The sequence below is a fragment of the Salmo salar genome, chromosome 07 (assembly GCF_965601325.2).
Source record: "Salmo salar chromosome 07, fSalSal1, whole genome shotgun sequence".
Lineage (NCBI taxonomy): Eukaryota > Metazoa > Chordata > Actinopteri > Salmoniformes > Salmonidae > Salmo > Salmo salar.
Window position 1 is genome coordinate 69,026,678 of NC_138297.1, and position 25,924 is coordinate 69,052,601.

The 25,924-nt window shown below is 44.8% G+C and overlaps 2 protein-coding genes across 5 annotated transcripts in view; both read left to right on the forward strand.

Annotated features, from left to right (window-relative positions):
- LOC145880070 (interleukin-1 receptor-associated kinase 3-like) overlaps positions 1 to 4,454 on the forward strand; it is a 28,799-nt gene extending 24,345 nt beyond the window's left edge. For both annotated transcript variants that reach the window (XM_082978006.1, XM_082978007.1), the window contains exons 12-13: positions 1,286 to 1,757; positions 3,050 to 4,454. In XM_082978006.1, coding sequence (XP_082834132.1) covers positions 1,286 to 1,757; positions 3,050 to 3,186 — 609 coding nt within the window. In that variant the 3' untranslated portion in view covers positions 3,187 to 4,454. The remainder of the gene's footprint in view (positions 1 to 1,285; positions 1,758 to 3,049) is intronic.
- A 241-nt stretch (positions 4,455 to 4,695) lies between these two features.
- Positions 4,696 to 25,070, forward strand: LOC106599032 (DNA helicase B). Of its 3 annotated transcripts, XM_082978010.1 has the most exons (14): positions 4,696 to 4,976; positions 5,732 to 6,091; positions 8,202 to 8,449; positions 8,752 to 8,970; positions 9,110 to 9,784; positions 10,384 to 10,561; positions 13,830 to 13,971; positions 14,206 to 14,351; positions 14,447 to 14,531; positions 15,430 to 15,489; positions 16,269 to 16,554; positions 16,673 to 16,837; positions 17,111 to 17,875; positions 20,120 to 25,070. In XM_082978010.1, the coding sequence occupies exons 1-14, from the start codon at positions 4,760 to 4,762 to the stop codon at positions 20,228 to 20,230; spliced, it is 3,657 nt and encodes a 1,218-aa protein (XP_082834136.1). In that variant the 5' UTR covers positions 4,696 to 4,759; the 3' UTR covers positions 20,231 to 25,070. The 3 variants fall into 3 exon arrangements, with proteins under 3 accessions (XP_082834136.1, XP_082834135.1, XP_082834134.1); XM_082978009.1 differs by lacking the exon at positions 20,120 to 25,070 and having other exon boundaries at positions 16,673 to 16,719; positions 17,111 to 17,346; XM_082978008.1 differs by lacking the exons at positions 17,111 to 17,875; positions 20,120 to 25,070 and having other exon boundaries at positions 8,208 to 8,449; positions 16,673 to 17,017.
- Positions 25,071 to 25,924: the final 854 nt, after the last annotated feature.

The window sequence follows — 25,924 nt, forward strand, 5'->3', positions numbered from 1 at the left end:
TAGTTGAAGACAGCCAATCCCATACAGTTCTAGATACAGTCCTGTCATTAGTTGAAGACAGCCAATCCAACATACAGTTCTAGATACAGTCCTGTCATTAGTTGAAGACAGCCAATCCAACATACAGTTCTAGATACAGCCCTGTCATTAGTTGAAGACAGCCAATCCCATACAGTTCTAGATACAGTCCTGTCATTAGTTGAAGACAGCCAATCCAACATACAGTTCTAGATACAGTCCTGTCATTAGTTGAAGACAGCGAATCCCATACAGTTCTAGATACAGTCCTGTCATTAGTTGAAGATAGCCAATCCAACATACAGTTCTAGATACAGTCCTGTCATTAGTTGAAGACAGCCAATCCAACATACAGTTCTAGATACAGTCCTGTCATTAGTTGAAGACAGCCAATCCCATACAGTTCTAGATACAGTCCTGTCATTAGTTGAAGACAGCCAATCCCATACAGTTCTAGATACAGTCCTGTCATTAGTTGAAGACAGCCAATCCCATACAGTTCTAGATACAGCCCTGTCATTAGTTGAAGACAGCCAATCCCATACAGTTCTAGATACAGTCCTGTCATTAGTTGAAGACAGCCAATCCCATACAGTTCTAGATACAGTCCTGTCATTAGTTGAAGAGCCAATCCAATAGTTTCTGAAATGCTGTCACTTCCTGAGATCTGTATTCAAATAGTTTTTTTGAAGTTGTCCTTTTTTGAGGATCTGTTTTCAAGTAGTTGTAGTCACCTCCAAAGTAACTATTTGTTTCTCTGAAAGCAGCGTTAAAACTAGAGTTCTCTTAGGTCTGGACTGAACTCTGAAAGCAGCGTTAAAACTAGACTTCTCTTAGGTCTGGACTGAACTCTGAAAGCAGCGTTAAAACTAGAGTTCTCTTAGGTCTGGACTGAACTCTGAAAGCAGCGTTAAAACTAGAGTTCTCTTAGGTCTGGACTGAACTCTGAAAGCAGCGTTAAAACTAGAGTTCTCTTAGGTCTGGACTGAACTCTGAAAGCAGCGTTAAAACTAGACTTCTCTTAGGTCTGGACTGGATACTGTAGCTAGGTGAAGGGCTGACTAGACAAATGAGAACAAAAGTCATTTACAGCCTCTCGATATCTGTGGACTTAGTAAATATTGACTTTATGAGTCATACTAGATTTCTGTCTGTCCATTTCTGGTGAGTGAAGAGATTACTGCTTTTATTTACAGGTAAATCATTGATAGCACATTGTCTTTTACAATAATGAAATGGGTGTTCTCCCCCAACCTGCCTCTTCCAGGTGTTACAGGTATTGAGCCAGCTGCTTCCCCTGCCGTGCCCACCTGAAGAGCAGCCACACACTCTGACCGACGAGGCCCCAGCTCCCCCTGCCTCTCCTGCCCAGACGGGACATGGCCCCAGCTCCAACCCCAGCCCCAGTGTGCCTGTGGAGGATGATGAGCTGCACAGTTACCCCATTGAGAACCCACAGCCAGCTCCAGCCCAGGGAGGGCCCTGTGAGTGTAGCCAGTCAGAGGTCACCTATCTGGGCAGTGGGGAGCGGAGCAGCCACCTGTCACGGGAGGGGGCAGGGGAAAGAGCAGGACTAGGGGCTGATGAGGCTGACCAGAGCCTACAGACCAATGGAGAGCCAGTGGATCTTTACAGTAGCTGGCCAGTCCAGTGTAGCTGTTCAGCTGAGGTGGATGGACTGGGCTGTGAGGACTGTAGAGCCAATGGGTTTACTCCCTGCCCCTCAGACCTCCCTCAAGGCAAGTATTATGTTTGGGACCAGGAGTTATACCTCACCACCTTACATAACCAGGTTTAAGCCCAAGGCCCTACCTATGGAATGTAACTACCTATAGACTGTAACTATCTATAGACTGTAACTCCCTATAGACTGTAACTACCTATAGACTGTAACTACCTATAGACTGTAACTCCCTATAGACTGTAACTACCTATAGACTGTAACTACCTATAGACTGTAACTACCTATAGACTGTAACTCCCTATAGACTGTAACTCCCTATAGACTGTAACTACCTATAGACTGTAACTCCCTATAGACTGTAACTCCCTATAGACTGTAACTCCCTATAGACTGTAACTACCTATAGACTGTAACTACCTATAGACTGTAACTCCCTATAGACTGTAACTACCTATAGACTGTAACTCCCTATAGACTGTAACTACCTATAGACTGTAACTCCCTATAGACTGTAACTATCTATAGACTGTAACTATCTATAGACTGTAACTATCTATAGACTGTAACTACCTATAGACGGTAACTCCCTATAGACTGTAACTACCTATAGACTGTAACTCCCTATAGACTGTAACTACCTATAGACTGTAACTACCTATAGACTGTAACTACCTATAGACTGTAACTCCCTATAGACTGTAACTACCTATAGACTGTAACTACCTATAGACTGTAACTCCCTATAGACTGTAACTCCCTATAGACTGTAACTACCTATAGACTGTAACTCCCTATAGACTGTAACTATCTATAGACTGTAACTACCTATAGACTGTAACTCCCTATAGACTGTAACTACCTATAGACTGTAACTCCCTATAGACTGTAACTCCCTATAGACTGTAACTACCTATAGACTGTAACTACCTATAGACTGTAACTCCCTATAGACTGTAACTACCTATAGACTGTAACTACCTATAGACTGTAACTACCTATAGACTGTAACTCCCAATAGACTGTAACTATCTATAGACTGTAACTACCTATAGACTGTAACTACCTATAGACTGTAACTACCTATAGACTGTAACTACCTATAGACTGTAACTACCTATAGACTGTAACTCCCTATAGACTGTAACTACCTATAGACTGTAACTAGGACCTGGAGGTTATCCAGGTTGGGTCAAAGGGTCAAGGAAAAACTGTGTTTTAGCTATAGAACCTGGTTGTATAAAAATGAAGATTTCAGAGATAATTTCTTCTTTACCCAGCAGCCAATGTTGAGTCAGACTCACATACTGGAACCTTGGTTTAATTCTAATTGTTCTGTCTATGTTACAGGTGACCTCAGCTTCTCTTCCCTCAGTATAGTGGACAACCCTGCCAAGCAGAGAATGATGAATAAGATTGATCTGTACAACAGAGGCCTCCTCAGAACAGAGGAACTCCTCTCTGTCTCCATCACCACCCAGGAGTGAGAAAGCTGATCTAGGATCTGCTTGCCCTCCACGAATCCTAATCTTAACCATTAGAGGGTAAAAACACAAAACAGACCCCAGACCAGCATCGAGGACAACTTCACTACTTTGAATGACACATGCATACAGTACATGGCCTGCAGAGAGAGAGGGTTAACTTATCCATATATCTGACTTAGTCATTGCTGGCCCTGGTTAAATGGCCTGGCCCTGGTTAAATGGCCTGGCCCTGGTTAAATGTCCTGGCCCTGGTTAAATGACCTGGCCCTGGTTAAATGACCTGGCCCTGGTTAAATGACCTGGCCCTGATTAAATGACCTGGCCCTGGTTAAATGACCTGGCCCTGGTTAAATGACCTGGCCCTGGTTAAATGACCTGGCCCTGGTTAAATGACTTGGCCCTGGTTAAATTATTTGGCCCTGGTTAAATGACCTGGCCCTGGTTAAATGACCTGGCCCTGGTTAAATGACTTGGCCCTGGTTAAATTATTTGGCCCTGGTTAAATGACCTGGCCCTGGTTAAATGACCTGGCCCTGGTTAAATGACCTGGCCCTGGTTAAATGACCTGGCCCTGGTTAAATGACCTGGCCCTGGTTAAATGACCTGACCCTGGTTAAATGACCTGGCCCTGGTTAAATGACCTGGCCCTGGTTAAATGACCTGGCATGGCCACTCAGCCACAGGATACTGTAGATGGTGTCAAATCTCCCTTTCTCTAAATGACTGTACGGATCTGGGCTGGGTTTCCCAAAAAGCATCGTAGCACTATGATCATCTTTCGTCCATTTAGTTTCAATGGAATTAAGATGGTTAGTGCTACGATGCTTTTGGGAAATCCAGCCCTGGTAGGTGACAAGATGTGATGTTCATATGCTTGAATGATAGCAATCTATGTCCTTCATTGACAGTATATTATGCTAAAAATATATATTCTTGTAGAAAGATATTTATTATCTGCTGACAGATTCCATTTTATATTTGTTATTTATAAAATTAGGATATGATTTATACAGTACTTCTATAATAAAAACATTTTATAAAGATAATTTAAAATGAAAGTTCATGCTAAAACGTTAGCGTGTAGAAACAGTGCCAGGGAAACTAAACCAAAGCATGAATTGCTGTCATACCTTGTCCATAGACTACTTACAGGGTAAGGAAACCAATGTGTCATTTTGTAATTTGGGTCAACTATCCCTTTACTTATGTTTTGTAAGTTGACTTTACATTTTGTCATGCCTTTTATTAATAAAATAAGATTGACAATGTGGATGAATTCGTTTGAATTATTCGTAGGTAAAAAAAACGATATTCCGCTTTCACTGTAATACACAACTATAACTGCATTCATGACTTACAATAAGATGGTGTAGTATCTGGTAAGCCTAATGGTAAGCACAGGAATGAGACTCATCAAGCTGCACCTTACCCCCCAGGCCGGTCGGTGGCGCTTACCCGCTAGTTTTTAGCTTGTCTCGGAAAAAAATATAAAGCACTTCCGCTTTTCCACTTCCTATTTGTATATCAGCTGGCATATGAAATTACCGCGCGAAATAAGCAAAACAAAACAGAAATGTCTCAGTTGGGGTGTCCTCTTGGTGACAGAATCATAATAGGTTACATTTTACCCGAAAAGAAGGTTAAAAAGGCGGAAAATGACGATTCTGATTGGGAAGATGATGATGAGGAGGAGGAAGAGGCACAGCCGGAGTTTCTGGATATGAAAGAGATGGACAGCGTTAGCTCTGGAGGACACATGTTTAATTCCTCCATACCGGGCCGAAACGAAGGTGAGTGGTCGTTGACAGATCATCATAGCTTTGATAAATTCACATGTATAAGTTAGCCTAACTAGCTACTGCGGTTGTCACTTGCAACAAATGAGCTCTATTTATCTAGCTAACAAGTTACCAATCATTCAGCGTTAGGGACTGCAACAGTGTCACTCTTATCGACCGAGCTTGTATTGATTATAATGTCTCCTACTGTAATTATATCGTTTGTTTAATCTGGTTTATCTCTTGTTAGTACACTAATACAGCCACAAAAGGGTGGGTATCATGTGTGGAACATTCCAACAGGCATCTGTTACAAAAACTTCGTAAATAACAAGGTTTCCAACAAACAACGTATACAAAGTTGTATAGCGGCAGAATAAGATACCGGGTAGAGGGTGGGCTGTTTCATTAAGGTTTTCCACTCACCATGTTTATTCTGAAAAGTGTCTGTCCTCTCTGGTAGCCTATGGACAAACATTAAGAATAAACTACGTGGTGAGTTGATGCCTATTCGGCAGCTAGTCAACTAGGTGAATTGATCATACTACTTTGTATGTGTTGTTTGTTGGCATCCTTGTACTTTACCAACTTTTTGGAACAGATTCCTGTTGGACCGTTCCCACAAATGATACCCACCCCCCACAAAACACTACCATACAATCCACCACGATGAATGCATGCTGATGATCTAGCTAGATAACGTTAGTCAGCTAAATAACTAACTATGTTGTGTAATTGTTTCATTTTCTATCCCACGTCCATTCTAGTTGATTTCCTGGACAGTGTGTCTGGTAAGAGATGCAGAGTAATGGGCCGGTTCAGTCTGAAGGACCCATGGTGGGAGGCTACCTGCTCAGCCCGCGCAGCCAGGGGCAAGCTGGTGCTGCGGGGCTACCCTGCCTACCGCCTTCGCTCAGACCTCCAGGGAGACCAGGGTCGCTCCATCCTGTCTCTGTTCCTCACAGCCTGTGGCGTGGATGGACAGTTTGTCACCCCGTTCTTTGCTTGGCTGCCGATGGGAAGGAAGGTGGAGTTGGCTAACCTTCAGGAAGTTCTGGCTGAGTTTGAGGAAGGAGAGCAGCACAGAGCATTGGCACAGCAGATTAAAGCCTTGGTCTCTGTTTCAGGTAGGTGGACGTGAGGGAGAGATGCATCTTGACCCTGATCTATAGTGTTTTGGTAATATGAAGTGCTGTGAGTAAAGACCATAGCTGTGTTCGAATACTCATACTAACTATACCATACTATACTATACCATACTAACCATACTATATTAACCATATTAACCATACTAACCATTCTAACCATACTATACCATACTATATTAACCATATTAACCATACTATACCATACTATATTAACCATTCTAACCATACTATACCATACTATATTAACCATTCTAACCATACTATATTAACCATACTATACCATACTATATTAACCATTCTAACCATACTATACCATACTATATTAACCATTCTAACCATACTATACCATACTATATTAACCATTCTAACCATACTATACTAACCATACTAAGCATTCTAACCATACTATATTAACCATTCTAACCATACTATACTATACCATACTATATTAACCATTCTAACCATACTATACTAACCATTCTAACCATACTATACCATACTATATTAACCATTCTAACCATACTATACCATACTATATTAACCATACCATACCATACTAACCCATACTAGCAGGTATATCTCTCTGGTCACCCCCAAAGCCAATTCCTCCTTTGGTCGTCTCTCCTTCCAGTTCTCTGCTGCCAATGACTGGAACGAACTACAAAAATCTCTGAAACTGGAAACACTTATCTCCCTCACTAGCTTTAAGCACCAGCTGTCAGAGCAGCTCACAGATCACTGCACCTGTACATAGCCCATCTATAATTTAGCCCAAACAACTACCTCTTCCCCTACTGTATTTATTTATTTTGCTCCTTTACACCCCATTATTTCTACTTTGCACTTTCTTCTACTACAAATCTACCATTCCAGTGTTTTACTTGTATTTACTCTGCCACCATGGCCTTTTTTGCCTTTACCTCCCTTATCTCACCTCATTTGCTCACATTGTATATAGACTTATTTTTCTACTGTATGTTTGTTTTATTCCATGTGTAACTCTGTGTTGTTGTATGTTGTCGAACTGCTTTGCTTTATCTTGACCAGGTCGCAATTGTAAATGAGAACTTGTTCTCAACTTGCCTACCTGGTTAAATAAAGGTGAAATAAAAAAATAAAATAAAAATACTATACCATTTTAACTATATTAACCATACTATACATATACTATACCATACTATATTATACCATACTATACCATACTATACCATACTAACCATACTATTTGTGATGCAAATTGGGTATGTAGTATGCTTATTAGTCATAGGGTGCGTTTGTAAATTTGCTAAATATCTGATGAATTAACAAACGCTCAACACCCGTTGAATATGGCCGGTGTCGGTCAACGTCGGCACAGCAACACAGTTAGTTACCAAACGCTCAACACCCGTTGAATATGGCCGGTGTCGGTCAACGTCGGCACAGCAGCACAGTTAGTTACCAAACGCTCAACACCCGTTGAATATGGCCGGTGTCGGTCAACGTCGGCACAGCAGCACAGTTAGTTACCAAACGCTCAACACCCGTTGAATATGGCCGGTGTCGGTCAACGTCGGCAAGCAGCACAGTTAGTTACCAAACGCTCAACACCCTTTGAATATGGCCGGTGTCGGTCAACGTCGGCACAGCAGCACAGTTAGTTACCAAACGCTCAACACCCGTTGAATATGGCCGGTGTCGGTCAACGTCGGCAAGCAGCACAGTTAGTTACCAAACGCTCAACACCCGTTGAATATGGCCGGTGTCGGTCAACGTCGGCAAAAAAAAAACTATTTCAATTGTTGTCAGCAGCACAGTTAGTTACCAATGCTCAACACCCGTTGAATCTGACACCGCCCTGAATTTACAAACGCCCAGAGCGCACTCTGGCACTCCAGATTGAAGTTACAAACACACCCGAAGTCTAGCTAGTAATCTGTTACACTAACAAGCTAGCAATAGGTTGCATAGCAACAGCATCAACTTCCGGTAGATGGGTGAAGCTCTAGTACGCTGAACTGAAATGTTACCGTTGGTTTACAGTATACTAACATACAGTATGTTAGTATGGGTATTCCAACACAGCTCATGTCATCGGTATGTCTGTCAGTTGCAGGGATGCACGTGACAGCTGCCTCTCTGTACCCCAATGTGATGAGATACCTGCCTACCCTACTGCCAGGGCGCTTCACTGAGCTACTGGGCCAGGGAAAGAAAAGCCAGAAACATCCTGCTGCACAGGGTGCTACACATGTCACACAGATAGATGAAGAGGAGGAGGAAGAGGAGGATCTCAGTTTGCTGGCCAAAATAGAGGAGATTATCAAGACTGATGTGTGGAAGCTGGGCTTTAACTATGTAAGTGTAATCTCCTGGCTGGTCGGGGACTGTGGTTGGTTAACATACTGTCTCAACAGTTTCTGTAGACTTTGATCAGACCAATCCAGCAGTGACCTATCACAGAGCACCCCTCTAATCTGCCATGAACGCTTTGATCAGACCAATCCAGCAGTGAACTATCACAGAGCACCCCTCTAATCTGCTATGAACGCTTTGATCAGACATAATCAATTATTTTCTTATTTTAGTTTATCTTGAGTAATCGCTTCTCACTTTTCCTCTCTCTTCCCTCCCCCCTCCCCTACTCCCCCTCTCTCTAGGTTATATACAAGGAGTTGAAGGTGGTCCATTGCGAGGCTCAGCTGAGATCCTTCCATGAGTGTAAACTGTTCCAAGAGATCCCTCTGAAGCAGCGTAATGCCCTGCGAGTCTACGACTCTCTGAAGACCCACTGCTACAGGACGGGCAGTACCTACACGGAGCTCCCCACCCTGTGTGACGAGGTCAGGAGAGGATGTAACTCCGTGGTGGAGATGGAGGTACGAGGAACACAACACAAATACGTCTGTCCTCTTTGTGGTTTATGTATTGTCTGTTGGTTCGCTTGCTGAAGCAGCTCCATATGTATTTTTGTAAATTTCAAATTTAGTTAATTCGTTCGTTCGTTCTTTCATTCAGGTGTGGGACGCAGTCCACTTCCTCAAAGAGCTGGGTGTAGTGGTACGGGATCGCCAGAAGGTGGCGCTGCAGAACCTGCATTCTTATGAGACTGGGATAGCTGAGTGTCTTCGCTGTCTGATGCAGGGAGAGCGCTGGGTTATACCTCTGGATGTCAACGAGGTGCTGACTGCTTCAGCACTGGAGAGGCTGAGGAAGAAGGGAGGGGATGGAGGGAGTAGGGAGGGTCAAGGTGGAGGTGGAGGTGAAGTGGACTCTGACGCAGAACCAGCCCCTACAGATCAGGGCCCTCCAGTAGATTTAGACCCAGATCAGATACGTGCAGCGGAGATGATCTGTTCCAATCCGGTGACGGTGATCAGCGGTAAGGGGGGCTGTGGGAAGACCACGGTGGTGAGTCTGCTGTTCAAGGCAGCCTTGCAGCAGAGCCCAGAGGAGGAGGTCAGGAAGGTATGCTGGGACTTTGAGAATGACTCCTTGGGGTCCGAGGCGTGGGAGGAAGAAGCCCTGTCGCCCAGTCTCCTCTCTCAGTTAGAGGGGGAGGTAAAGGACGAGAGGAAGAAGTCGTTGTGGGTTTTACAGGGAGAGGACGAGGTGTTACTGACAGCGCCCACAGGGAGAGCTGCGTCTCTGCTCACCAAGAGGACCTGCCTCAAGGCCTACACCCTGCATCAGGTTGGTACAGGAGACAGTTCTGCTCTTAGGATGACTTCTAGAATGGTTCTGACTATGTTCTGTTAGCCAGGTACAGAACAGGTTTCTGAATGGTAAACATTAGCCTGGGTAAAGCTAGAAGTTACATGCTCTGTCCATGTAGGCTTTGTCTCTGTAATAGAAAGGTATTGGTGAGACCAAAATAAACAGCTGAAATGTTTTATCACTTAAATGATTTACAAAGGATTATTTGTTTAACTTGTAGGTCAAGTTTACCACTTGTTCACCGCCAGCGGCCATATTCACCGCCAGCGGCCATATTGTTCTAAATGAACCAGTTGAACATCAGTAGTCAGGTCCATGTGTTGTACACAGTGTCACTTCCAGAGGTCACAGATATCTAACCCCTCCTTCCTGTTCACCCCTCCCTCCTGTTCACCCCTCCTTCCTGTTCACTCTCCCTCCTGTTCACCCCTCCCTCCTGTTCACCCCTCCCTCCTGTTCACCCCTCCCTCCTGTTCACCCCTCCCTCCTGTTCACCCCTCCCTCCTGTTCACCCCTCCCTCCTGTTCACCCCTCCCTCCTGTAACCTCTCTCTCCTGTTCACCCCTCTCTGTCAGGTGCTGTGGAGTTTCATGCAGGCCAAGAGGGACCCCAACGGGGCTCCTGAGGAGTGGAAGTTTGCGTGTGTGCGTGTGTTGGTGGTGGACGAGGGCAGTCTGGTGTGTGTTCGGCTCCTCCACTCCGTCCTCACCATGCTCACCAAACACGCACAGCTCAGGAAGTTTGTCATCTTGGGTATGTTGGCTTTTAAGTTCAGGTTTAAGCTATACATGTTTCACATGTAAAATGTGATGCCAACACTTGGGGGGGGTGAAGGTGGAACAGAGTTAGGTAAGGATAAGACTTCCTGTCCTTTTTCAAGGGAAACACTATGTGGTCCACTAGACTGCTCAGAATCCCTGATCTACAAATCACCTTGTATCCCAATAAACTCCTCATTATCTGAATGACATTAGACAGCACTGCTTTATAACCCTATCCTGCTAGGACTTAAGGTTTAGGACTTACTGGCTGACTGAGTTTGTCTAGGGGATGTTGACCACTATCCAGCCAGCCAACTCCTTGTCAAATAAATCAAATCAAATTGTATTGGTCACATACACATGGTTAGCAGATGTTAATGCGAGTGTAGCGAAATGCTTGTGCTTCTAGTTCCGACAGTGCAGTAATATCAACATGTAATCTAACAATTCCCCAACAACAACCTAATATAACTACCTTTTGTAGGGATGGGATAACAATATGTACATATATGGATGAGCGATGACTGAGGAGCGTAGACGAGATGCAATGGATGGTATAAGATACAGTATATACAGTTGAAGTTTACATACACTAGGTTGGAGTCATTTAAAACTTGTTTTTCAACCACTTCACACATTTATTGTTAACAAACTATAGTTTTGGCAAGTCGGTAAGGACATCTACTTTGTGCATGACACAAGTAATTTTTCCAACAATTGTTTACAGGCAGATTATTTCACTTATAATTCACTGTATCACAATTCCAGTGGGTCAGAAGTTTACCTACACTAAGTTGACTGTGCCTTTAATTAAACAGCTTGGAAAAATCCAGAAAAGGATGTCTTGGCTGTAGAAGATTCTGATAATTTGAGTCAATTGGAGGTGTACCTGTGGATGTATTTCAAGGCCTACCTTCAAACTCAGTGCCTCTTTGCTTGACATCATGGGGAAATCAAAAGAAATCAGCCAAGACCTCAGAAAAAAAATTGTATACCTCCACAAGTCTGATTCATCCTTGGGAGCAATTTCCAAACACCTGAAGGTACCACGTTCATCTGTACAAACAATAGTATGCAAGTATAAATACCACAGGACCACCCAGCCGTCATACCGCTCAGGAAGGAGACGTGTTCTGTCTCCTAGAGATGAACGTACTTTGGTGCGAAAAGTGCAAATCAATCCCAGAACAACAGCAAAGGACCTTGTGAAGATGCTGGAGGAAACAGGTACAAAGTATCTATATCCATAGTAAAATGAGTCCTATATCGACATAACCTGAAAGGCCGATCAGCAAGGAAGAAGCCACTGCTCCAAAACCGCCATAAAAAAGCCAGACTACGGTTTGCAACTGCACATGGGGACAAAGATCGTACTTTTTGGAGAAATGTCCTCTGGTCTGATGGAACAAAAATAGAACTGTTTGGCCATAATGACCATTGTTATGTTTGGAGGAAAAAGGGGGAGGCTTGCAAGCCGAAGAACACCAGCCCAACGTGACGCATGGGGGTGGCAGCGTCATGTTGTGGGGGTGCTTTGCTGCAGGAGGGACTGGTGCACTTCACAAAATTGATGGCATCATGAGGAGGGAAAATGATGTGGCTATATTGAAGCAACATCTCAAGACATCCATCAGGAAGTTAAAGCTTGGTCACAAATGGGTCTTCCAAATGGACAATGACCCCAAGCATACTTCCAAAGTTGTGGCAAAATGGCTTAAGGACCACAAAGTCAAGGTATTGGAGTGACCATCAAAAAGCCTTGACATCAATCCCATAGAAAATATGTCGGCAGAACTGAAAAAGCGTGTGAACAAATAGGCCTACAAACCTGACTCAGTTACACCAGCTCTGTCAGGAGGAATGGGCGAAAATTCACCCAACTTATTGTGGGAAGCTTGTGGCAGGCTACCTGAAACGTTTGACCCAAGTTAAACAATTTTACAGGCAATGCTACCAAACACTCAATTAGTATATGTAAACTTCTGACCCACTGGGAATGTGATGAAATAAATAAAAGCTGAAATAAATCATTCTCTCTACTATTATTCTCACATTTTCACATTCTTAAAATGAAGTGTTGATCCTAACTGACCTAAGACAGGGAATTTTTACTAGGATTAAATGTCAGGAATTGTGAAAAACTGAGTTTAAATGTATTTGACTAAGGTGTATGTAAACTTCCGACTTCAACTGTACATATGAGATGAGTAATGTAAGATATGTAAACATTATTAAAGTGGCATTGTTTAAAGTGACTAGTGAGTCTCTATGTAGGCAGCAGCCTCTCTGAGTTATTGATGGCTGTTTAGCAGTCTGATGGCCTTGAGATAGAAGCTGTTTTTCAGTCTCTCGGTCCCAGCTTTGATGCACCTGTACTGACCTCACCTTCTGGATGGTAGCTGGGTGAACAGGCAGTGGCTCGGGTGGTTGTTGTCCTTGATTATCTTTTGGCCTTCCTGTAACATCGGGTGGTGTAGGTGTCATGGAGGGCAGGTAGTTTGACCCCGGTGATGCGTTGTGCAGACCGCACCACCCTCTGGAGAGCTTCTGGCTGAGGACGGTGCAGTTGCCATACCAGGCTATGATACAGCCCGACAGGATGCTCTCTATTGTGCATCATGTAAAAGTTTGTCAGGATTCTAGATGACAAGCCACATTTCTTCAGCCTGCTGAGGTTGAAGAGGCGCTGTTGTGCCTTCTTCACCACACTGTGTATGTGGGTGGACCATTTCAGTTTGTCCGTGATGTGTACGCCGAGGAACTTAAAACTCTCCACCTTCTCCACTACTGTCCCTTCAATGTGGATAGGGGGCTGCTCCCTCTGCTGTTTCTTGAAGTCCACCATCATCTCCTTTGTTTTGTTGACTTTGTGCGAGAGGTTATTTTCCTGACACCACACTCCGAGTGCCCTCACCTCCCTGTAGGCTGTCTCATCGTTGTTGGTAATCAAACCCACTACTGTTGTGTCGTCAGCAAACTTTATGATTGAGTTGGAGGCGTGCATGGCCACGCAGTCGTGGGTGAACAGGGAGTACAGGAGAGGGCTGAGAACACACCCTTGTGGGGCCCCAGTGTTGAGGGTCAGCGAAGTGGAAATGTTGTTTCCTACCTTCACCACCTGGGGGCAGCCCGTCAGGAAGTATGGCCTGTTCCATAGTCCGACTGACTGTTTGTCTACGTGATGTGCATCAGCTGCCCAGTATCCAGCCAGGAAACACCTTGTATGACCTGGTCTACAGTCTGACTGACTGTTTGTCTAGGTGATGTGCGTCAGCTGTCCAGTATCGAGCCAGGAAACACCTTGTATGACCTGTTCTACAGTCTGGGCCGAGCCCACTGGGCCATCGAGATGAGGACCAATCACAGAGCTGAGTCTCAACTCATCGTCAACAACGCCGGACTGTAAATACGACATTGGTTTTTGTCTTTTCCAACAAACATATAAATACCACAGTGACTCTGATAATATTAAAATAATTCCGTATGTAGATAACTTTGCAAATTCAGATATTTAATAAATACTTTTTTTAAATGGCAAATTCTGTAAGATTGTTTTTTGACAAATGTTTTTATCATCTGATGCCATGACTGACCATGAGAAAGGAGAAATCCTGCGTCTGTCCTTTTTTTAATCAGAATCGCAGAGATGGGGTTGACTCATACTTTCAGGCCGCTCCACTACGACGCCATCTTGGATCTGAATGGAAGTTACACCATGCCCTCTGAAGACAAGAGGTTCATCCTCATCCTGCTGCCCAACACCAGCGAGGACTCTGACTATGGTGAGTACACCATGGACTCCATCTTGCAGGTGCTGTGCGCTGAAAACCCGTAAAAGTGACAATATAATGCAACACAATTTGATGTTGTTTTTCAGACCTCCAGATGGCTATCGAACTATTATTGAAATCTGCTCCAGGACTGAAGAATGATGCCACGTCACAGTTCATTGCCTTCAGAAAGTAAGACATGCATAACACAGTAGTGATCCGATATGTAGAGGTTCTCTATACCATTGATACTATAGGACAGTAGAGGGATCAGATATGTAGAGGTTCTCTATACCATTGATACTATAGGACAGTAGATGGATCAGATATGTAGAGGTTCTCTATACCATTGATACTATAGGACAGTAGAGGGATCAGATATGTAGAGGTTCTCTATACCATTGATACTATAGGACAGTAGATGGATCAGATATGTAGAGGTTCTCTATACCATTGATACTATAGGACAGTAGATGGATCAGATATGTAGAGGTTCTCTATACCATTGATACTATAGGACAGTAGAGGGATCAGATATGTAGAGGTTCTCTATACCATTGATACTATAGGACAGTAGATGGATCAGATATGTAGAGGTTCTCTATACCATTGATACTATAGGACAGTAGATGGATCAGATATGTAGAGGTTCTCTATACCATTGATACTATAGGACAGTAGAGGGGTTCTCTGTACCATTGATACTATAGGACAGTAGATGGATCAGATATGTAGAGGTTCTCTATACCATTGATACTATAGGACAGTAGATGGATCAGATATGTAGAGGTTCTCTATACCATTGATACTATAGGACAGTAGATGGATCAGATATGTAGAGGTTCTCTATACCATTGATACTATAGGACAGTAGAGGGATCAGATATGTAGAGGTTCTCTATACCATTGATACTATAGGACAGTAGAGGGGTTCTCTGTACCATTGATACTATAGGACAGTAGAGGGATCAGATATGTAGAGGTTCTCTATACCATTGATACTATAGGACAGTAGAGGGATCAGATATATAGAGGGGTTCTCTATATTATTGTTTGCCCTGTATCTTAACTGTACCTCTTTGTTTTTCAGGAGGGAGTGTGCCTTGATCAATGAGCTTTGCTGCAAACATTACTGCAACCACTGCACCAAGTAAGATGCTGTTTCTACCGCTGTAGGAAGAGATGCTGTTTCTACCGCTGTAGGAAGAGATGCTGTTTCTACCGCTGTAGGAAGAGATGCTGTTTCTACCGCTGTAGGAAGAGATGCTGTTTCTACCGCTGTAGGAAGAGATGCTGTTTCTACCGCTGTAGGAAGAGATGCTGTTTCTACCGCTATAGGAAGAGATGCTGTTTCTACCGCTGTAGGAAGAGATGCTGTTTCTACCGCTGTAGGAAGAGATGCCGTTTCTACCGCTGTAGGAAGAGATGCCGTTTCTACCGCTGTAGGAAGAGATGCCGTTTCTACCGCTGTAGGAAGAGATGCTGTTTCTACCGCTGTAGGAAGAGATGCTGTTTCTACCGCTATAGGAAGAGATGCTGTTTCTACCGCTGTAGGAAGAGATGCCGTTTCTACCGCTATAGGAAGAGATGCCGTTTCTACCGCTGTAGGAAGAGATGCCGTTTCTACCGCTATAGGAAGAGATGCCGTTTCTACCGCTATAGGAAGAGATGCTGTTTCTACCGCTATAGGAAGAGATGCTGTTTCTACCGCTGTAGGGAGGGGAGACGCGGTTAGCAGTAGAAACAATATCTCTTCTGTGTAATGAGTGGACCACCAGATAGAGCTGTTGTAAAAAGGAAGAATGTGCAATGTGAGGAGACTTACCTCCATTCCTAGATCTTGTTTGTTTCTGTTAGAAATCCCAGCTGGTCTCCTTAGCTGTAGATGGATTCATCATTTGGGTTTGATATGTTGATCTTTTACCTCAGAAACAACAAGAACCGACTAGATTTCCAGCCGGGAGATAAAGTCTGCTGTACAAAGAACGGCTATGTCACAGACAGGAACAAGGAAGGGTCTCCTGAAGAAGAGGACTTGGAGAACAGCTATGTAGCTGACATGGCCAGGACCAAGCAGAGACTTCCTGGGCTGGATGGAGAGGAGAGTCGGAGAGGGAACGGGGCCACACAGAGAAATGGAAGTGGTGACAAAATGAAAAGCAAAGAGAAGAATAAAGACCGCCTGTGTAACGGAGAGATATTCTTTATTAAACATGTGAGAAATGAGAGGACCTTTCACTGAACCAATAGTTACATGTTTTTAGGCTATTCTGGAGTTGCTCAATTCTAATTGGCTAAGCCGTGCTCTTTGGTTGTGTCTCCTCCTATGACAGGACGTGACAGAGGAGGAGGCGGGCTCACAGCGGAGCAGGAAGCAGAGGTACTTGACTCTGGATGATCGTGACAGACGGATGCTGTCTGTTTCCTTTAGGGAGCTACAGAGAGAATGTAAACTGCAACATGCCTGGGCTAGGACCATACACACCTTCCAGGGGTGTGTGTGTGTGTGTGTGTGTGTGTGTGTGTGTGTGTGTGTGTGTGTGTGTGTGTGTGTGTGTGTGTGTGTGTGTGTGTGTGTGTGTGTGTGTGTGTGTGTGTGTGTGTGTGTGTGTGTGTGTGTGTGTGTGTGTGTGTGTGTGTGTTCTCTCTGTCTCCATTCATAAACTGATGAGAGAATGATTAAACTAAGCAGTTCAGTAGATTCTAACTAGTTAGACATTTTCTCTGATGGAGTCTTCAGTTGTACTGTACCTTCCTTCTCTGTGCTTCAGGGGTCGGAGACCGAGACGATTGTGTACGTGCTGGGTAATGGTAGCGTCCAGACGTGGAAACACGTGTACACGGCTGTGACACGGGGACAGAAGCGTGTATATGTCATAGCCAAGCAGGAGGGCATGGCCTCAGCCATCAAGAGACGCATCATCCCACGTAACACCCGGCTGGGAACCCTGGTCAAAGAGCTGCTGGTCCAGCCTGGGGCTGAGGGGCAGGACCAACCAGACCAGAACCAACCCCAGCCGGGCACACCTCGCAGGGCAGCCCCAGGCTTCGGGCCTACACAGACCACTCCTCTGGCCTCACAGACACCTAGCTGGTCTCTAAGGACCGCCTACAAAACCCCTATAGCAGCACCCAGACTCCTCTCTACACCCATCCTAGCAGTCCCACTTCAAGCCAATCGTGTCCAGTCCCACTCTACGTCAGTCCTACCCAGGCAGCTGTGGAGAAATGAGCCTCCAACAGCTCCTCAGGCAGATGCTACAGACACCTCTCTAATGGACGACATCACTTTCAGTCAGGCATATAGCTGGTCGCCTATGAACAGCAGCGCTGAGGACCCCTCCCAGGAGCAGCCTGGGTCGTGTGAGGGGGAGGAGGGGATGAAAATGGAGGCTAGCAGCAGCGCTGTAGGGGATGGACACATGGGGAAGGGTTCACATTTAGCTGCTCAGTCTGGGGTTGTGGGCACCCCTTCCAAGAGGACACTCGCTCCTGACAGTGGGGAACAGAATGTAACTCCTTCTAAACAGATCAAGGTAAGAGAAAGAGGACTTGGCGTCTAGTCAGGCAGATTTTCAGTTGTGCTTTTTGTGGTGGAAGCAGTACATTTTCACACATGACTAGGGCACGTCTGAACAAGTATTTGTGGTCTGGAGGGGGGGTTATTTTAGTAGAAGTGGAGGGGGGGTTATTTTAGTAGAAGTGGAGGGGGGGTTATTTTAGTAGAAGTGGAGGGGGGGTTATTTTAGTAGAAGTGGAGGGGGGGTTATTTTAGTAGAAGTGGAGGGGGGGTTAGGGTTAGTAGAAGTGGAGGGGGGTTATTTTAATAGAAGTGGTTGAGGTGTGGAGGAGGGGGGTTATTTTAATAGAAGTGGTGGAGGGGGGGTTATTTTAGTAGAAGTGGTTGAGGTGTGGAGGAAGTGGGGGTTATTTTAATGGAAGTGGTTGAGGTGTGGAGGAGGGGGGGGTATTTTAATAGAAGTGGTGGAGGAGGGGCGGTTATTTTAGTAGAAGTGGTTGAGGTGTGGAGGAAGTGGGGGTTATTTTAATGGAAGTGGTTGAGGTGTGGAGGAGGGGGGGGTTATTTTAATAGAAGTGGTTGAGGTGTGGAGGAGGGGGGGGTATTTTAATAGAAGTGGTGGAGGAGGGGGGGTTATTTTAGTAGAAGTGGTTGAGGTGTGGAGGAGGGGGGGGTTATTTTAATAGAAGTGGTTGAGGTGTGGAGGAGGGGGGGGTATTTTAATAGAAGTGGTGGAGGAGGGGGGGTTATTTTAGTAGAAGTGGTTGAGGTGTGGAGGAGGGGGGGGTTATTTTAATAGAAGTGGTTGAGGTGTGGAGGAGGGGGGGGTATTTTAATAGAAGTGGTGGAGGAGGGGGGGTTATTTTAGTAGAAGTGGTTGAGGTGTGGAGGAGGAGGGGGTTATTTTAATAGAAGTGGTTGAGGTGTGGAGGAGGGGGGTTATTTTAGTAGAAGTGGAGGGGGGTTATTGTAGTAGAAGTGGTTGAGGTGTGGAGGAGGGGGGGGGTTATTTTAGTAGAAGTGGTTGAGGTGTGGAGGAGGGGGGGTTATTTTAGTAGAAGTGGTTGAGGTGTGGAGGAGGAGGGGGGTTATTGTAGTAGAAGTGGTTGAGGTGTGGAGGAGGGGGGGTTATTTTAGTAAAAGTGGAGGAGGGGGGTTATTTTAGTAGAAGTGGTTGAGATGAGGAGGGGGGTTATTGTAGTAGAAGTAGAGGAGATGAGGAGGAGGGGGGGTTAGGGTTAGTAGAAGTGGAGGGGGGGTTATTTTAGTAGAAGTGGAGGGGGTGTGGAGGAGGGGGGGTTAGGGTTAGTAGAAGTGGAGGGGTGGTTATTTTAGTAGAAGTGGAGGGGGGGTTATTTTAGTAGAAGTGGAGGGGGGGTTAGGGTTAGTAGAAGTGGAGGGGGGGTTAGGGTTAGTAGAAGTGGAGGGGGGGTTAGGGTTAGTAGAAGTGGAGGGGAGGTTAGGGTTAGTAGAAGTGGAGGGGGGTTATTTTAGTAGAAGTGGTTGAGGTGTGGAGGAGGGGGGTTAGTGTTAGTAGAAGTGGAGGAGGGGGGTTATTTTAGTAGAAGTGGTTGAGGTGTGGAGGAGGGGGGGTTATTTTAGTAGAAGTGGAGGGGGGGTTATTTTAGTAGAAGTGGAGGGGGGGTTATTTTAGTAGAAGTGGTTGAGGTGTGGAGGAGGGGGGGTTAGGGTTAGTAGAAGTGGAGGGGGGGTTAGGGTTAGTAGAAGTGGAGGGGGGGTTAGGGTTAGTAGAAGTGGAGGGGGGGTTATTGTTAGTAGAAGTGGAGGGGGGGTTAGGGTTAGTAGAAGTGGAGGGGGGTTAGGGTTAGTAGAAGTGGAGGGGGGGTTAGGGTTAGTAGAAGTGGAGGGGAGGTTAGGGTTAGTAGAAGTGGAGGGGGGTTATTTTAGTAGAAGTGGTTGAGGTGTGGAGGAGGGGGGTTATTTTAGTAGAAGTGGAGGGGGGTTATTTTAGTAGAAGTGGAGGGGGGGTTATTTTAGTAGAAGTGGAGGGGGGGTTATTTTAGTAGAAGTGGAGGGGGGGTTATTTTAGTAGAAGTGGTTGAGGTGTGGAGGAGGGGGGGTTAGGGTTAGTAGAAGTGGAGGGGGGGTTAGGGTTAGTAGAAGTGGAGGGGGGGTTAGGGTTAGTAGAAGTGGAGGGGGGTTATTTTAGTAGATGGGTTTTAGTGGTTATTCTAAGAGTTAGTTGGGAAGAGTTGTCACTTTTCTCTGACTCCATCTTGTTGTCGTGTCATCTGTGTAGGTGGAGCTGTTCCAATCACCGCTGGGCTGTTCCAGCCTGCAGCAGCTCTCCCTCCGCACGCCCACTCACGGCAAACGGCTCTTCCAAGATCCACCCTCCGATCAGGACTGAACACCTTCTCTCCTTGACCCAGGAGACCAGGATATCTTATGATTGATGGCCACTACTGCATTGATACCAGGATATCTTATGATTGATGGCCACTACTGCATTGATACCAGGATATCTTATGATTGATGGCCACTACTGCATTGATACCAGGATATCTTATGATTGATGGCCACTACTGCATTGATACCAGGATATCTTATGATTGATGGCCACTACTGCATTGATACCAGGATATTTAAATCGAATCATATTTTATACGTCATATGCACGGAATACAACAGGTATTACCATGAAATGCTTTCTTACAAGCCCTTAACCAACAATGCAGTTTTATTAAAGTAAGAGTTGGGAAAGTCGAGGTAATTGAGGTAGGTAGGGGTAAAGTGACTGCATAGATAATAATGAAAAGAGAGTAGCAGTAGTGGGGGGGTCATTGTAAATAGTCTGGTGGCCATTTGATGAACTGTTCAGCACTCTTATGTCTTGGGGGTGGAAGCTATTAAGGAGCCTTTTGGACTTGGCGCTCTGGTACCGCTTCCCGTGCGGTAGCAGAGAGAACAGTCTATGACTTGGGTGGCTGGAGTCTGACAATTTTTAGGGCCTTCCTCTGTCACTGCCTGGTATAGAGTTCCTGGATGGTAGGAAGCTTGGTCCCAGTGATGTACCAGGCCATACACACTACCCTCTGTGGCGCCTTGCAGTCGGAATCCCCTCCGGCGCCATCATTAGAGAGTAAACTCTGCATTATTATCTGTTTATTTTAAAGTCATGTTTTAATTGCTATACATATGGGCTTGTATCATTTTATTGATCAAAGGTAAGTGCCTCAGATGAGATTGTCATCATTTCATCAGTTTGTTGCAGATTGAGAGAGGCTGAGATATTGACAGGAGAAAATCACCTCAACTATGTTGTTTTTTCCCACTCTGTAAATCGCCATGTTGTGTTTTTTCCCACTCTGTAAATCACCGCAGCCATGTTGTGTTTTTCCCACTCTGTAAATCACCTCAGCCATGATGTGTTTTTCCCACTCTGTAAATCACCTCAGCCATGTTGTGTTTTTCCCACTCTGTAAATCACCTCAGCCATGTTGTGTTTTTCCCACTCTGTAAATCACCTCAGCCATGTTGTTGTTTTCCCCACTCTGTAAATCACCTCAGCCATGTTGTGTTTTTCCCACTCTGTAAATCACCTCAGCCATGTTGTTGTTTTCCCCACTCTGTAAATCACCTCAGCCATGTTGTGTTTTTCCCACTCTGTAAATCACCTCAGCCATGTTGTGTTTTTCCCACTCTGTAAATCACCTCAGCCATGTTGTGTTTTTCCCACTCTGTAAATCACCTCAGCCATGTTGTGTTTTTCCCACTCTGTAAATCACCTCAGCCATGTTGTGTTTTTTCCACTCTGTAAATCACCTCAGCCATGTTGTGTTTTTTCCACTCTGTAAATCACCTCAGCCATGTTGTGTTTTTTCCACTCTGTAAATCACCTCAGCCATGTTGTGTTTTTTCCACTCTGTAAATCACCTCAGCCATGTTGTGTTTTTCCCACTCTGTAAATCACCTCAGCCATGTTGTGTTTTTCCCACTCTGTAAATCATTTTTTATTGTTTCTCTTCTCTCGGCCATACAAAGGTTTACAGCTGGAGGAATTCCCAAAGTTATACATAGACGATAAATATCATGCTACCAAAGTATTAAATTTGTACAAAAATACTTTACAGGTCATAATACCGGTCCATTAGAAATAAAAATACAATTTTTCAGGGACTTAAACAGTGAGTTTGATTCTTTAAATGTATCATACATTGAAAATGGTTGACCCCACTATGGTAATTGGCAGTGTATACTCCAGTATTAACAGAAAAATGACCACTCCACCTGAGCTTTTTTTTTTTTTAAACTCAAGGTTTCGTCTGCATAAGTCCAAAAGCTTGTTCTCTGTAACGTTGAGGTGAATTGTAAAGAAACTAAGGTGCAAATGTCTGCAATGAACTGTATCTGTGGTTAAATAAACCACTGTTTTTTTGACACAGCGATGGCTTGAGATTCAACTGAACTCTAAAAGACAACAATAGTAGCAGTGACTGAAGTAGTCAAATATTACTGTTGGGCTACTACGGTTGAACTGTGTGTAGTCATTTCAGTAGTTGAGATGTCAGCTATTTTCAGTAGCTGAGTATCCAGTGTATTTGATGTCAGCCATTTCAATATAGAGTGCATTTGATGTCAGCCATTTCAGTAGTTAAATATCCAGTGTATTGGGAGTTGTCAATGTATTAATACAGTACTTGACAGTGAACATTTGAGACGACATTGCTTTTCCAACGGTCTCTATGGCGTAAGTGAGAGATCGTTGCCTAAATGAGAGATTGAGTGGTTGGTTGTATAGTGGGACGGATAATGCTGTTGTACGTGAGCCATTTCTAAATAGTGAGACCATAGAAATAGAAATCCTAGAATGGGATTTCCCCATTTCAAGTCTGATCTAGTTCTATAAGCAAGAGACAGTGTTGTGTGAGCACTGAAGACAAAGGTGACATCACTCGTCAAAAAGCCACTAGTTTACATGAAGTACACGGTTGGGAATATCTGTTTTCTCACAGCCTGCTTTTGAACAGACCTCTGTTTTTTTCTGGTGTAATAGTTTCTTTTTTATGAAGTGAAAATCTACTGGAATTACACCTTGTTGCCTTACCTTGTTACCTTACCTTGTTGCCTTACCATTATAGGGTAAGACATTACACTGGACCCTTCAACATACACCTCTCATCATCATCATCATCAAACAAGTGTCATTTTCTATATTACAAATTCTTTGTTATTATTTGAAGCCTTTTGGGGGGCAAACCTCAGAAAAACAATGAACCATACAAAAACATACTTTAAACAACGCCAGTATCACACAGATTAGCATATTAGTTGATATTTACTCAGGTAGGGTACAGGGGTGGTGGGATACAAAATAGAAAAGCTGTTTTGAATTACTTGGGTTATTTTAGATTTTACCTCATGCTTTTTTCCCCCCCTCCCCTTAAATCAATGGGTCATTTTGATTGGATGGCAGAAATGAAATCAGTAACCTTACTATTCAGGGTGCGATATTAAGGTTGATTTGATATCTGGTTGGTTGTTCTTTTCAGAACGTCGTTTTAAAAGGATAAATGACTGCTATAACATGGAAGTAGTTTTTCTAAACCCAGTTTTATAGGTGCCGCTTCCTAAGTAGTAGTTCGTTTCAGGACCGATGAAACTACCTGCAATGTGCTGTCCAATGTTCTGAAGTAGTAGGACTTTTTCTCTGGGGCCTCCCGCGTGGCTCAGCGGTCTAAGGTACTGCATCGCAGGGCTCGAGGCGTCACTACAGCCCCGGGTTCCATCCCAGGATGTGTTACAGGCGGCCGTGACCGGGAGACCCATGAGACGGCACACAATTGGCCCAGCGTTGTCCGGGTTAGGGGAGGGTTTGGCCCGGCCGGGATTTCCTTGTCCCATTGCGCTCTAGCGACTCCTTGTGACGGGTTGGGCGTCTACAAGCTGACTTCGGTTGCCAGTTGCACGGTGTTTCCTCCCACACATTGGTGCGGCTGGCTTCGGGGTTAAGCGAGCAGTGTGTCAAGAAGCAGTGCGGCTTGCCAGGGTCGTGTTTCGGAGGACGCATGGCTCTCGACCTTCACCTCTCCCTGTACGGGAGTTGCAGCGATGGGGCAAGATTCTAACTACTAATTGGATGTCACAATTAATTTTTTTAAACTCTGTCTCTGGTTCCTGTAACAGCACAGTGTTAGCATACCTATTTCACACATACTGTATGCAAGCAAGTCAGACTCAGGACCACGAGTCAGTTCTTCCTCCTTGACTAGTGCAGCTGTAAGGAAGCACATTGCATATATTACCTCCTCGTATGGTAAAGAACCCCATCTCTTCTGCATCTATTTATGAAAATAGATCTATGTCCAAATGAAGGATAAGGTGCTTCAGTACCACCACCTTATTATAAGGGAAATGGTGATCCTGTATTCTAGGATTCAGAGAAGTCGCCATTTTGTTTGGGAATGGTATGATTGGTACCATTTTTGTTTCTTTCTAATTGTGTATAGCCTAGATAAAGCTGCTTCTTTATTCTCCTCCCCAAAGCAAAGCTTTTTAAATCCTTTTCTAAAGGGTTTCATATATTATGCTTCTAGGTCAAGCAGTGAGCTTGGTGACATGCATGGAGAGGAAACGTCACATCACGTCTTGTCTCGGCTGCCAAATGCATTGTGATGAAGCCTAAGGGGACGCCTGGCTGTCCTGGTTTCATTTCAACATCCTCCTCCTCAGTCTCGTCTACGAGAGGCAGGACTACAGTTCAGGTTTCAGAAAATAAAGGGGCTAACGTTTAAAATATTGTGCTATTTTTTTTCAAGTGAAATAGTGTACTTAAAAATCATTGGGGAGAAGTCAGACGCAGTACTGATATTTTCTCTGTAAAAACCCTTAGAAATCACTGGGGGAGGGACAGAGCTAGTGAGACCCAGGTATGACAGATGAAGGGGGACGAGGAGGACAGAGCGAAGCCAAGTGTGAGCGAGAGAGACAAAGAGAGCGAGGGAGGGAAGGAAGGACTCCCTATAATAACTAGATAGAGGGTATGTATTACTCTGGCCTTGTTTCCATCACGACGCGACACAGCAGTGGTGCGCGCACACAAACATACACATACAGAGTGGCCAGTCCAGCATCACATGTAAACGTTTCAGCAAATGTTATTGTGTTTTCTTTTTTGTTTTAAACAGAACTGTGTTACTGTCTTATTGTCCAGCTGCAGTAATAAAAAGGAGAGGATCGGTCCGATGGCACTATTGTTTCACTTCATCACTGTTATTATTTTTGTCTCAGGTATTTTCCAAGAGGTCAGTGTGGTCGATGTTGCCTCCATCTTTGTAGTTCTTTGTAGTCTTGGGGTAGAGGTGCGTACCGTACTCAATAGTCCCCAGTGTGAGGGAGGAAGAGGAGGAAACCTCTTGTGATTGTGGCTCATGCTCTGGCTCAGAGGAAGGAGTTTAGTTTTGTCAGTGCGCTTTGACTTAGCGGCCCCGGACCCCACTGTCCACCTAGGAACACTGTCTGTCTGTCTGTCTGTCTGTCTGTCTGTCTGTCTGTCTGTCTGTCTGTGTCCTAAATAGCACCCTATTCCCTAGGTAGTGCACTACTTTTAGCCAGAGCTGTGAGGGGTTAGCCTGCAAAGAGGTTATGGATAGAAGTAGTGCCCTACACATGCAATAGGGCTCCATTTTAGATTGACCCCTGTCTCATCAGAGTGGTTTTCTACAGTAGCACCAGGGGGAGGATAACTCAGAAGGGAAGGGGAGAGAGAGAGAGCCTTGGGCCTTCAGACCACCACTCTGATAGAAGGTCTTAGTGGGATAGACAGACAGACAGACAGAGAGAGCCTTGGGCCTTCAGACCTCCAGTCTGCTATAAGGTCTTAGTGGGACAGACAGACAGAGAGAGCCTTGGGCCTTCAGACCTCCAGTCTGCTATAAGGTCTTAGTGGGACAGACAGACAGAGAGCCTTGGGCCTTCAGACCTCCAGTCTGCTATAAGGTCTTAGTGGGACAGACAGACAGAGAGCCTTGGGCCTTCAGACCTCCAGTCTGCTATAAGGTCTTAGTGGGACAGACAGACAGAGAGAGCCTTGGGCCTTCAGACC